The sequence below is a fragment of the Nicotiana tabacum genome, chromosome 21, assembly GCF_000715075.1.
Source record: "Nicotiana tabacum cultivar K326 chromosome 21, ASM71507v2, whole genome shotgun sequence".
NCBI lineage: Eukaryota > Viridiplantae > Streptophyta > Magnoliopsida > Solanales > Solanaceae > Nicotiana > Nicotiana tabacum.
Window position 1 is genome coordinate 81,908,275 of NC_134100.1, and position 14,395 is coordinate 81,922,669.

General features: G+C 34.9%; 1 protein-coding gene and 1 long non-coding RNA gene across 3 annotated transcripts; one reads left to right on the forward strand and one right to left on the reverse strand.

Moving 5' to 3' along the window:
- The first annotated feature begins 418 nt into the window (after positions 1 to 418).
- On the forward strand, positions 419 to 9,402 carry LOC107810827 (NAD(P)H-quinone oxidoreductase subunit L, chloroplastic-like). 2 transcript variants are annotated; one of them, XM_016635656.2, is made up of 6 exons: positions 423 to 638; positions 925 to 1,014; positions 1,119 to 1,229; positions 1,558 to 1,652; positions 4,642 to 4,718; positions 9,038 to 9,402. In XM_016635656.2, exons 1-6 carry the CDS (start codon positions 513 to 515, stop codon positions 9,061 to 9,063), a joined length of 525 nt encoding a protein of 174 aa, XP_016491142.1. In that variant the 5' UTR covers positions 423 to 512; the 3' UTR covers positions 9,064 to 9,402. The 2 variants fall into 2 exon arrangements, with proteins under 2 accessions (XP_075098598.1, XP_016491142.1); XM_075242497.1 differs by lacking the exon at positions 4,642 to 4,718 and having other exon boundaries at positions 419 to 638.
- On the reverse strand, positions 9,226 to 13,732 carry LOC107810828 (uncharacterized). Its single transcript, XR_012704643.1, has 2 exons — positions 13,462 to 13,732; positions 9,226 to 10,093 (listed from the first exon to the last, which is right to left on the reverse strand). It is a non-coding gene; the product is annotated as an uncharacterized LOC107810828 (long non-coding RNA).
- Between the last annotated feature and the right edge of the window lie 663 nt (positions 13,733 to 14,395).

Sequence of the window (14,395 nt, forward strand, 5' to 3'; positions counted from 1 at the left end):
TTTTTCTTTATAATATTGCAGGTTTATTTTTTATATTGTTGGTGCATGACATCATAAAATGACGGCAAACAATACAATCTATCCAAACATTGTATACATTAAAACGATACAGTACAATACAATACAATACAATACGATACATTATGAAACGATATATAATAACCCTCCAAACAAGCTGTAAAGGTTCCTAAGGGGAGTTTGTTTGTTAAATAAATTATATTGATACTTAGAAACGATAGATGGTAATGACGGTTTTTGGTGGGACGAAGAGATCTTATTTCCTCTTCCATAGTAGTAAAACGAATTAATGAGCAACCTTATCTTTAACTGAAACGTTTTTTCTTTTAATTATTTTCAAAAATGAAAACTTTTTGAAACTTCCCATTATTATGTTGTGAAAAAGCTAAAAGAATGTGAGGACTCAAAAATAATTGCATTTCTGTTTTTGTCCCTTTGCTTGCATTCTAAAAACCAAAGCAGATAAGGAAAACCACAAACAGGTGGCCCAAAAGATGAACACCTCCTTTGTCCCAAAGGCTTTGCCTTCTCTTCCTCTTCTCCATAGCAAAGCTCCTTTTATCTCCACTAAAGCTTCAAGCCAGGAAAAATCTCATAAATCATCTATTCCACAATTAAAGGTTTGATTTCTTTATTTTTTGCAAACTTTCACGATAAAGGCAATAAAGGGCAGCTCGGTGCACTAATTAAGCTCCCGTTACGCGTGGGGTACGGGAAGGGCCGGACCAGTAGGGTCTCTTGTACGCAGTCTTGCCATGTATTTCTGGCACAGGCTGTTTTCATGGCTCAAACCCGTGACCTCCTGGTCACATGGCAGCAACTTACGGGTTCGCAAACTTTCACGATACAACAATTATTACCATCAAGGAACTTACCACTCTTCTTTTTTCTTGAATTCAATAATAGGCATCAAAATGCATCAATTTGAAGGCTATTGAAAGTCTGGCTTCTTCAAAATCCTTATTGGCTATTCAAGTTGGCGCACTTTTTGCCACTGTAAGACCCTTTAGTTGAGATTAATTAACTCAATATTTTTTTTATTTTTTTTATATGTTTGCTCTTTCTGAAGGATTAGTTTTTCATGAATCCATAATATATAGGTAGGTGCAGAGCCAGTTTTGGCAGTGACAGGTGTGAATAACGAAGAAGACTTGGTTTCGGTGTTGATCCAATTGGCCATTTCTGCATTCTTCTACTTCCTTGTTGCCCCAGTAAGTGGAGATAAAAAAATTGATTTTAAGTTTTATTTACGAATAATATAACTTTTCATGTTGTCATTGTAATTTAATTGCAAGTAAGTTACCTTTTTATCATGTTGTTAATTAATACTAACTATATGAATTTACTCATAATTACCTTATAAATAATTTGATCGTGTAAATATTCTTTATATCATCGCTATATGCAACTTAAAGTTTAAAAAAGAAATTAGAACATAAAGTTTCTAAAACTTTATATGCTAATTGTCTATAGTAGCTCTCATTTATTTATTTATTTTCTTTATCAATTTCTTAAAGTTATACGTGACTTTGATTGCAGCCTATCATAATGACCTGGCTTAGGAAAAGGTGGTATAAGAGGGACCTATTGGAGATGTATTTGCAGTTCATGTTTGTCTTCATCTTCTTTCCAGGGTAAGTGGTAACTATACCATATCTCGATATTTATTTACCTGAAAATCTGGCAAAGATTGGGTAAATTGTCGTATTTCACCATTTAAAAGAAAAGGAGTAAACTAAATGCATGAATCGTTAAGTTAATTCGATCAAGTAGGCATATGATCCTTTTTTGTCCAAACATATGCTATACAGACGGAACATGTAAGTTTATATAATAAACACTATTCTTAGCCTCATAAAAAAAAAAAAACAGACAAGCTAAGCAATAGCAACAAGTAGTAATAACAACAAGATAATAAGAAAACGAAGCGAAAAGAACAACATATAATTATAAAAAGCTAACAATAATAGAAAACAAGACTAACACTAATACTACTAGTAGTGGGAATAAATACTCTCGACTACCTACTAGCCTTCTACCTTAATCCTCAGTAAGCTGAAGCAACTCCAAATCCTGCCTAATCAACTCTCCCAAATATTTCTTTAGCCTACCTTTGCATCTTCTCAGACCCATCAAGATCAACCTCTCACACCTCCTTACTAGGGCATATGTACTTCTCCTCTTCATATGCTCAAAACCATCTAAGTCTTGCTTCCCGCATCTTGTTCTCCAATATTGTCATGACCCGTAATTACACCTTAGGCTGTGATGGTGCCTAGCCGCACTTGCTAAGAAAGCCAACTCACAATCAACAAAAAAAGTCAGATTCCTTTAATTAACATATTCATATAAAAACATAAAGATAGAAATAGCCTCAAAACAGTAATATATCTAATACAGTTATAACATAGCTTAAACGCGGCCAAAACAGTATAACACCCAAGACTAGGTGGCAGAAGTACACAAACAAATGTTGAATAAGTACAAGCCTGAATACATGAATAAGGTTGTCTGAAATAATAAATTAGACAGAAAATGGTAAAGAATAGGGACTCGGGCACTGCGAAATTAATTCATGGAGTGCAGCTCACCCTAAGTCTCCGTGCGAGCACCTAAGGTCAATCAAGTGGCTCCGCTAGCACTTACCTGAGGATCTGCATAAAAAAATATTAAAAGTATAGTATGATTACACCACATTCAGCAGCCAGTAAGTATCAATTAAGTCTAACCTTAAAAAAATAGTGACGAAACTGTAAGCATCAAGATATTTAAAACATAGATATAAATAATAGAGATGAAATCTGAAACAGTAAATAATCTCATGAATAATAAGAATCAAAGATATCAATAGTCGAAAAGTATAAATTATGCTTTTCCAGCTCAAAAAATAATTATAACGATGCTCATATATAATATATAAAGATGGCATGCTTCAATTCAACAGAGTCGGGGCTTCCAACTAGTATATAAAGATGGCAAGTAACAATTAATATCTAAATAAGTCAAGGATATCTAAGAATGCTCAAACTCAATTTCTTACAAAAATTGCTACAAGATCCATGTACCACGATACAAAATTCATGTATTACCATAACCCGATATAAAATTCATGCATCGACCCGATACACAATTCATGTATCGGCCATTCTCATAGAGCCCAAAGTAACATGGGTAATCACCTGACTCTAGAGGGGCAGATCCTTATTAAATTTCAAAAAAGAGCTTGATAGCTCACATATAATCAAATATCTGATCATCATGTCCTATGTGCTATTACTGTATTTCATCCACATGCCTTACCTTTTGTTCCAAAATTCTTAGTCCAAATCAGGTATCCATATTCAAAATATATGCATATGCTTAAGAATTATAATAAAAGATGCATAAGGACTTAATGCATAATTATAAATAAAACATGTCTGCTCATGGAGTTTCACTATGGCTACAAATAATTCAAGCAATTCAATATACCAAGGATAAGTTACCATACATTCATAGATAATTATAAACCTAGGCATGATCTCTAACATGAATAAGAGAGCAAACATAATTATATAAGCCAAACAAATCATGAATAAAATAAGCACATAATCAAAACAAGGCATATAGTATCCCAATTCTACCCCGGTCATGATGTAACTTGGTAAGTGCATATACGCTCGTCACCCCATATATACATCATACCCAATACCTTAAACATATACTCCCTCCGTTTTAATTTATGTGAACTTATTTTCTTTTTAGTCCGTGCCAAAAAGAATGATCTCTTTCCCTATTTGGAAACAATTTATCTTTATGCAATGATTTATAGCTACACAAAATATATGTGCCTCATTTTACACCACAAGTTTAAAAATCCTCTCTCTTTTCTTAAACTACGTGCCCAGTCAAATGGGTTCAAATAAATTGAAAGGGGGGGAGTAGTAATCAAGCCAAATCCTAGGAGTTTTTTTCTTAACAAGGTTAGCCAAGAGACTTACCTTCACCCGGTATCATTCAACCTTCCAAAATATCCTTACCTCTTAAATCAACCTCTGAACGAGTCGAATCTAGTCAAATACAACTCAATAACATCAAACAAAGCCATAAGAATCAATTACAAATAATAAACTTCAAATCTTTAATCAAATCCCCAAAAAGTCAACAAAAGTCAACCGAGGTCAATACAGTCAAAACCCCGAGTCAGGAGGTAGATCCTAACTACCCATAACCTTAAGATTCAAATATGTGATTAGATTCTAAAATCGATTCCAATTCGACTCCCAAATCTCTTATTTACACTCTTCAAAATGATAGTCAAAATCCCAAATTTCTCTTTCAAATACCATAATCTATGTGTAAAAATTCATGAAAAAATATAATATGTTAACAAAATCAAGTAGAAATCACTTACCCCGAAAGTGGTGATGAAATTCTCCCCAAAAGTTGCCTCGAACCGATCTCCAAAACTCAAAATAATAAAATAGGCTAAACCTTCGAAATATAACATCTGCCCCGCAATTTTGCATTTGTGGGCTAAAAGGTCGCTTCTGTACTGTGGTAAAACCCTCGCATCTGCCAAACCCACTTAAGTTGCCGACCACTCGCTTCTACGACCCATGCATTTCATTTGCAACTTTGCAGGTGCAGCAAACTCCTCCGCATGTGCGGATATTCCCTCAGGCCTTCAATCCTAGCAAGTGCGCACCAGTACTCCGAAGGTACGCCTTCGCACCTGAAACCCTCTCCTTTATAGAACCGAAACTCCCCAGAACACCTTAACTCTGTATATGCGACAGCCCAGCCACACTTGCGACCTCGCACCTGCCCCCAAACCTTTGCAGGTGTGATGCACCAGAACCAGAACTGCCCCAACCATTCCAAATGGTCTGAAATTAATCTGAAATACACCGGAGTCCTTCAGGATCTCGTCCATCCACAACATGTCTATATACCTAATTAAAACTTATCCAAGGACTCGAAACATTATGAATAATATCAACCCCAAGAATCGACGATCAAAATCCTTATCTTAAGCTCAAGAACTTCCAATTTCCAACCAAGCGTCTGATTCATACCTAACAAATTTGGTTTCCAACCAAACTTCGCACACAAGTTCCACCCCACTATATGGACCTATTCTAAGTTTCTAAATAATAATCCAAGTTTGATATCATCAAGTTAATTCCCGGTCGAACCTATAAATTCTCAAAACCTTCAAGTTGTCAACTTTCAAAAATAAACCCAAAACATTCTAGGAACCTTCAAATCCAAATTCGAACATACCTCTAAGTCCAAAGTTACCATATGAACCGGAACAATCAAAACACCAATCCGAGATCATTCATACAAAGTCAAACCTTGGTCAACTTTTACAATTTAAGCTTCCAAAATGAGACTAAGTGTCTCAATTCACTCCCAAACTTTCCTGAAACCAAACTAACCACCTCCACAAGTCACAAACTTACAAACACAAATAAGGAAAGCATCAAATAAGAGAATGGGATTCAAATACATAAAACGACCGGCCAGGTCATTACAATCGGGCCTGTCACGACCCAAAATTCTCACCTTCGGACTGTGATGGCGCCTAACATTTTACTTGCTAGGCAAGCCAACGTTAGCATAATATTAACCAATTTTTAAACAATCTTTACAGTATTAATAATGAAGGAACCAAAAGCGGAAGCAAAGTTTGAAATATAATAAAATAATCCATAAAAAAATAACGGTGTCTAAATACCATCCCAGAATTTGTGTCACAAGTGTACGAGTTTCTAGAATAATACAAATAAAGCTGTCTGAATAAAATAAAGCTTTCTGAAAATAAACACACAACTAAAGTAAAATAGACGGGAACTTCAGAACTGCGGACGCTATGTAGTTATACCTCAAGTCTCCTCTGAATAGCTGAAATCCGAGCAAGTCTATGGCACGCCGCTGGGACCAACTCCGAAATCTGCACAAGAAGTGCAGAGTGTAGTATCAGTACAACCGACCCTATGTACTGGTAAGTGTTGAGCCTAACCTCGACGAAGTAGTGACGAGGCTAAGGCGGGTCACTTACATTACATGTACGCAATATTAGCAACAACAACAATAATAGAAATAAATGAGGTAACTCATTTATAATAATTGAAGCCAACTCAGCAGCCATAACCAATTATTATTTCCATCAATTCTGTTGCAGCGTGCAACCCGCTCTCACAACATATTCACATTCAATTCTGTTGCAGCGTGCAACCCGCTGTCACAATATATTCACATTCAATTCTATTGCAGCGTGCAACCCGCTCTCACAATATATTCCTTTAATCAAATCTATATATATATATATATATATATATATATATATATATATATATATATATATATATATATATATATATATATATATATATATATATATATATATATATATATATATATATATATATATATATATATATATATATATATATATATATAATAAGTTTGTTGCGGGTTGTCCAATATGGACTTTTCATAAGTCTATTGCGGCGTGCAACCCGATCCTCCAATATATTCATTATAATTAATCCTGTTGTGACGTGCAACCCGCTCCTCCAACATATTCATTTACCAATTCTTATAGAAGAAATCTCCCCAATAAATACAATAATTAATATAAAATTATAAGACAACAAGCATACAATAATTATAATTTAATTATGAAACAAACAATGACAAATAGCAGATTATTATGGAAATCAGGGAGAAAATAAGCAGTTTAATATATAATATACTAAATGTCAAATAACAATTAAAACACATAATTCAAATAGCATGTAACAATTAATGCAGGAATTCAAGAATTAATATATGACAAAGAATAGGAGAGAAACAATTATTATAATAATTAATTTATAATTTAAACTAATTTATGATTTTTCAAGTAAGCAGGCAAACAATTAATTTGACGACGTATAGACACTCGTCACCTCGCCTATACGTCGTTCACATGCAATTCACATAACAATTAATTTAAGGGTTCTAGTCTCTTAAGTCAAGGTTAACCACGACACTTACCTCGCTTTGCAAATTCCAATCAATTATTCAACCACAGCTTTTCCTTTTAAATTTGTCTCCGAAAGCTTCAAATCTATTCACAAACAATTCGATATATTCAATACTAATCATAGGAATTAATTCCATATGAATTTACAAATTTTCCGGATAAAAATCCAAAATTCATTTAAATATTCGACAGTGGGACCCACATCTCAAATCCCGAAAAAACTCGCGAAATCCGAACACCCATTCCGATACGAGTTCAACCATAAAAAAATTGTCCAATTCCGATATCAAATGGACCTTCAAATCTAAATTTCTCGTTTTTTGAAGATTTTAGAAAAATCTGATTTTTCTTCCATAAATTCACGGATTCATAATATAAACGAGTATGAAATCATGAAATATAATCAATATAGGATAAGTAACACTTACCCCAATGTTTTCCGTAAAAATCGCCCAAATATTCGCCTTAACCGAGCTCAAAATGACCAAAATGAGTAAAAATATCGGACTCTTCGATATATACACTGCCCAGGCATTTCCGCACCTGCGGTGCCTGGGCTCGCACATGCGAGCTCGCATCTGCGAGAAAAATCTCGCATCTGCGAAATGGGGCTGCCAGGCGAGGCCTCGCACCTGCGGAGGAAAAATGCGCACCTGCGCTGCCTTCGCTTCTGCGATCATTTGGTCCGCTTCTGCGGACGCGCGGGTGCATGCACGTTTCCGTACATGCGGACTTTTGCCCAGCCACGCCCGGGCACATCTGCGATCGAAGGCTCGCTTCTACGAGCTCGCACCTGCGAGAAACATCCGCAGGTGCGATTACAACAGAAGGAAAAATACAGATTTTGCTTAAGTCCAGTTCTTGATCCGATTTCAATCTGTATCACTCTCGGGTACTCGGGACCCCGTACGAATATACCAACAAGTCCAATAACATAACACGGACTTATTCGGGGTCTCGTATCACGCCAAACAACGGTAAAATTATAATTCACACCCCGATTCAAACTTTGAGTTTTAAACTTTCAATTTGCAAATCTCGTGTCAAAATATATTAAATGAATCCGGAATGACTTCAAATTTGGCACACAAGTCATAAATGACATAACAGAGCTGTTCAAATTTCTAGAAAGTGGTTAAGAGATGATCCTTGGTGCAACCCCATTACAACTAGAAAGTGGTCTGAGTCCCCTCCCACTGTCCTGACTCGGGTTTTAGCTCCATCATATACGTCCTTAATCATACTAGTGTAAGCAACTTAACTTCATAAAAATGGTAATTAAATGTTATCATATATTAAATTATATTTATCTTGTAAGAAATTGTTATATTGTTAGTGAATTGGAAAAACAAAAGCAAATTCCATATAAGCAAAATAGTCGAGACAAAAATGACAAAAATCATTGGTATTGAAGGGTTTTGCATGGATAAGACGAGCTAGCAGGAAGTCAGGGCGGAATTAGTGTGTCGGTTACGAGTTCGGTCAAACTCAGTAATTTTGGTTTAAATATTATATTTGTCTTGTGAATACTTATTACTTTTAGAATCCAATAATTTAAAAGGACTAGAATTCCGAATTCATAAAGTTCAAATCCTGGTTTCACCTCTGCCGACAGCTTAAGATATTTGGAATCAATTAATGGGATATGGTAAAGATAGAGTTATAGCATTTCTGAAGGAATTGAAACAAATTAAGGGATTATGAAAATATTGACTACTGAAATTTATTTTCTTTTGTTTGATTAATGGATTTTAACTAAGCAAAATATTGTACTCACATTTTTGCCCTTAATTACATTATGCATTGTTTAGTTACTACTATCTTTTTGCTAAATTCGGCGCACACACAAAAAAAAAACTTTCACGATCATCACTTCTAAAATAGACCCTAGTCGGTAGTTAATTAAAAGAACAATATTAATCAGCTTTCCTAATGCTTTCTCGTGTTTGGAATTGATAATTAGTTGGTTGATATATTGACCAAGATAATTGTTTCAAAAACTAGGGTTCTTCTATGGGCACCATTTCTGAACTTCAGAAAGTTTCCAAGAGATCCATCAATGAAGTACCCATGGTCTACGCCAGAAAATCCATCTCAAATTAAGAATACGTACAGGAAGTATCCATGGGCTACTGAAGAAGACTATGAAGTACAATAAATATAGAAGTCCATAAATAATCTCTTTGGCTCTTGTAAATTTGAATTTGTATGATGATGATTAATCATATGTTCCAAATAGTCACTACTCCATTATTGTGCTACATACATGCAAGATGTTGTAACAAGTTTAAAAAGATGACTTGAACAACCAACTACAACTATGTAACGATGTGGTACTTGAAAATAAGATAAATCTTAAAGATGATACCTACAGAAATCTTACAAAATGCTCTCTGGTTATACTCAAAGAGGAGCAGGACATGAAAATCCACTACCAATCGATTCAAACATGTCATTGAAGAGAAACTAAATATACTGTCCACCCAGGTAAAATCCTCTATTTAAATGTCAAGAACTAATAACCATATACAGTCAAAGTCCTAGCAAAAATCCCCTAAATCAAGGTCAAGAACTAATAGAATTGTAACAGGGTTTTTAATTTCATCTGTTAGCTGCATTTGCCGAGGTGTTAAACTTGCACTGCAACCAAGTTAACCGTCTCTCATTCTTAAGAGAGATAAAGGTTTCTCTGGCATTTGGATTCTCAAACAGATCTAATGCAAAAAAGTAGATGCTCTGATCAACACCTTGCATTTCATCCAATACTTTTATGCATTTGCTTATAGCAAAGCGCTCCTCATTCCTCATAATGGTAGCTGCTCTCATCTTTGAAGCAGCTGCAATTTCCAGCATAGCATCAACTATAGCATCGCCAGTTGCCTTGCGACCTCTCTTGCGACGACCCGAATTTGGTGTTACAGGTTGATGCTTATTGTGTCCATCTAACATGTTTAAGTCCCCTCCTGAGCCTGACGAAGCATCCTCATCCACCAAAGCAGGATCAGCAGACATGGTAAAATGTCTTTGCATGTACAAGGCACAGAGGATTTCTACTTCCTACTGCAATAGTAGCATACAAGCCCATTATCACAAATTATTTAGCTAGTAGTTTAATTGAAGACAAACTAGTGACACAGAAATTACACTTGCAACTAAGAAAAGAAGACCATATGAGTTTATTCAAGCTGTAGATTGGAGGAAGGATACAATCAAGGGACAGTATTGTCAATCGCTACAAATATTAAATACAAAAAATGCATGTGTGCGACAACACATCCAAGCTTTTTGCTTCACAATTTCTTTTAATAATAGAGATATCCCCGAGGGCCGGTGGCCCACTGTTAGAAAATCGGTGGATAATGGACCAGCCTTTTTACCTTCTCCACTTAAATACCATACTTTGATTGAGGCAGGGTTCAAATCCATGACGTGAGACTAACCACACATCTCGTGTTGCACTCTTACCACTACACCAAATCCCTAGGGTCGCTTTCCACTTCGCAATTTAACGTTGTGATATGTTGAATCCTAGTACCTACTACCTACCCTCCAAGCTACTTGTACTTGGCCATTCTAGAGAAATCCAGATCTCAAACTTGCATAATGACAAAGTAATTACTATATTAAAGATGCACAGCATTGAAATGCTTAATGAGGCATGACAAGCTTCTAGAACCAGCATCACATATTACATAGAATCAATTTTTTTTTTTTTTTTTTTTTTGATGAAGTATGAAGTAAATAGCATCAATTATTGACATGAACAAGACACCATTGCTCTTAACAACATTGTTAAGAATTTGCTTTCAATTTCTTTTCAATCTGTAGCATATTCACAGAATTATAAGGCAGGAATTCCAAGGCTTGAGATTTTCAAGCAAAAACTTGATCTGTTTATGGATACCTATGGTTCAAAGAAATAGATTAAGAGTCCTAATTTCAAGTTCAAGGTCATTGTGTTCAATAGAACAGGGTGCTACGCTACTTGGCCCAGTTATACGGGAACCATGGTTCTAATACCTTGCCATGGTCGAGTGGTAAGAGCACAACGCGTTATGTGTATGTTATGTGCACGTCACAAGTTTGAGCCCTGCCAGCTACCTTCTTTTTACACTGTACAATTGCAATTGCCTCACAAGGTAGGGGTAAGGTATGCGTACACACTACCCTCCCCAGACCCCACGGTGCGGGATAATACTGGGTATGTTGTTATTGTACTGTACAGTTGCAATTGATATTTGGAATATGTTTTATTCTATTTGGGCCATGCCAGCAAATTTGAAGGAAGCAATTGAAAGCTGGTGCAGATGGAAGGTTGATAAAGCCATCAGAAAAGTCAGGAAGATGATACCAGCAAGCATTTTTTGGGTAGTATTGACACAAAGGAATCGAAATGTTCTAATGGTATAACAACTTCTAATCATCCCCAAAAGCCAAATGTCTTTTGTTTTTATTATTTAGTTAGTATAACCTTTCCAATATAGATTCATCGGTTAAGTTTTTAGATTTTGATAGCTCCCTATGCATAGCCTAGCTTTTGTTATTTGTATTGGACCTAATTGCACCTTCTCGCAATCCTTTTTGGAACTGATTGCATCTTCTTGATGCCTTCAATGAAATTCTACTCCTAAAAAAGGTTTAAACATTGTTGCAACAAAAGTCTGGTTTTTAAGTGGAGAAAAGTAGAGGCGTGGGTTTAGCACTTAAGCCGCTGGGTTATCCAAACCCAATATTTTCAATGCCAAGCATATATATATATATATATATGAACCTATTTGATTGGGCACGGAGTTTGAGAAAAAAAAGAGAAAAAGTTTAAACTTGTGGTGTAAAATGAGGCACATATATTTTGTGTGGCTATGAATCATTGCATAAAGGTAAATTATTTCCAAATATGGAAAGGGGTCATTCTTTTTTACACGGACTAAGTCATTGAGTTTACTTAAGTTTTTCAACTTTAAATTAGTTTCTCTATTAACTAACAATAATTTTTTCTAACCTATTAATCCATATATTTTTATGAGTTTATTTGGCTCACATACTATAACTATGATTTTTTCTAACCTATTAATTCTTGTATTTTTTATGAGTTTAATTAGTAATTTAACATACTAAGCTTTAATTTAATTACCAATTTAGGTATTGATTTAATTTATACTTAGTTGATTTTAACATTGCATAATTGGTGTAGTCCCTCGAGGGAGAGCTTAAGTGGGACCCACATGGTTATGGTAGCCTAAAGCCCTAAACATACTCAAATGTACACGTAAAATTCCTGAAAAATATCAGGCATTTGATACTCTTGTAGCAGTTAAAAGAGTCTCAATGTTTCAACAAATTTACCTAAAAACCAAAGTCATTTAGGGTGTGTTTGGTATGACGGAAAACATTTTCTTTCCCATTTTTCAATGTTTGGTTGCACAAAATAGTTTGGAAAATATTTTCCTAGATATCACATTTTCCAGAAAATGGAGGAAAATGATTTGCCTAGAAAAAGTTAGAAAACACATTTTCCAAAAACTCCACCTACTCTCACATCTAACCTCAACCCCCTTCTCGCCTCCCCGCCCACCTCTCCAAAAAAATTTATTTTTCAGATTTCAGTTTTGTTTCTTTTCCAACACCCACCCACCCCCGGAATTTTTTTTTTTACCTTTTTTTGTATTTTTCAATTTTCTTTTTTTTCGTTTTTTTTTTTACCTTTAAATATGGGCCGGGGATAATTTATCCGTTTTTTCATTATCCGTTTTCAACCCGTCACATATCCGACCCGACCCGACCGTTTGCCACCCCTAATGGTATCTAAGTGAAAAACCATGAGTTAATAATTTAATCATCAGAAAACTAAACAAGACTCCTTCATATGAACAATTTGTCAAACATTTATCATTCGAATAATACGACCAGCATACAGATTTTAAAGAGACATGATTTGTGCATAAAAGAAGATCCTAGAACATGGTATCTAGCATATTTTTAACTCAACACTCGGGGAAAGGAAATGGCATAAGCTAACAGCTCTAGAAAAAACCTATACTAGTAGTCACTTCTCGGCTAGATCTAGGCATCTTACATGATATCTTAACAAAATAAATCTTAAAGAGAATACCTACATAAATATTACAAAATGCTCTCTGGTTATACTCAAAGAGAAGAGCAGGACATTAAAATCAACTACCAATAGATTCAAACACGTCATTGAAGAGAAACTAGAATATCGATTCTTTCTATATTTTACTACAAGTCGATTCCCCAGTCATACTTCAACACGGCAGAGGGATTACAGCAGATTATTTAAATTATATGTTATTCACAACATAAACGAACCAACAAATATAAACCACATTTCTATAATAGGAGATCGTAAAGCATGATTTCTAAAGCACATGAATTTAACAACAAAATAAAGAGGGTAGAGTTATATTTACCTTTTATGGGGCAATGAAACTGAAGCGCAGAGGTCGTTTCAGATCTACCCCTTTGGATTTCGAATTGAAACTTGAGAGAGAGATAGAATACAAAATTGAAAGTATAAATATGATTTTTCCAGAATTTCCCCCCCTCCTTCGGCAGAGAGCTTAAGAAAGTATATATAAATGGAGGAAGAAGCTAGGGTTCAAGTTTTGAGCGCAGTTGGAGTTTTTTTGTTTAGAAGACGAAAGGGTGAGGGAGAGGCGGTCGTTAGAGAGAGAGGAGAGTGAAAATCAAACCCTAATTTGGGTTTCTAGTAGGGATGGCAAGCAGTGCTGGTGTGGGAAGGGTTCTGACTTAACCCAAAAATCTCAACCTGCCCCGCATAGCTTTTTTAACCCGCATCCAACCGCTTCGCACCATATTCACCCGTCACGTCACGCAAATTTTTATTTTATTTTTAATTTATATTTTTATTTATCTATATTATATTAAAAATACGAAAATCTTTTAAAAATAGAATTTACACCAAACAAAATAGTCAATTTAATTAAATTTCCTAATATTTAGGACATTAAATCAACTAAAATTTTAATCATTAAATGATTCTTATTTGAATTATTTATGAAGTCCTAATATTTAGGACTTCAAAATTAATAAATAATCTACCTTATATGAATCAAGTACATATTCCCGTATTCACCAATTAGGATTTGGATGTGTTAGGAAGAGTTTTAAACTATCAATCGTATTGCAAGTTCCACTCTCAACGTAAATAAGAGGGATATGAATCCTTGAAATCAATCTGACTGGTTAAAAAATATAAAAGTTTCCAACAGAGACCAAATCTAATTAGTTGACTTTAAAGTACTATTAGGTAAATTACTAAATATTCAATTTTATCCAAATAAGTTAAAGCAACAATTCTCTTTTGAAGGTTACAAAAAATGG

Coding starts and splice junctions, on each gene's coding strand:
- LOC107810827 (XM_075242497.1), top strand. CDS start 513: ATGAACACCTCCTTTGTCCCAAAGGCTTTGCCTTCTCTTCCTCTTCTC. Junction 1,230..1,557: donor TCTACTTCCTTGTTGCCCCA/GTAAGTGGAGAT, acceptor CTTTGATTGCAG/CCTATCATAATGACCTGGCT. Junction 1,653..9,037: donor GTCTTCATCTTCTTTCCAGG/GTAAGTGGTAAC, acceptor TTCAAAAACTAG/GGTTCTTCTATGGGCACCAT.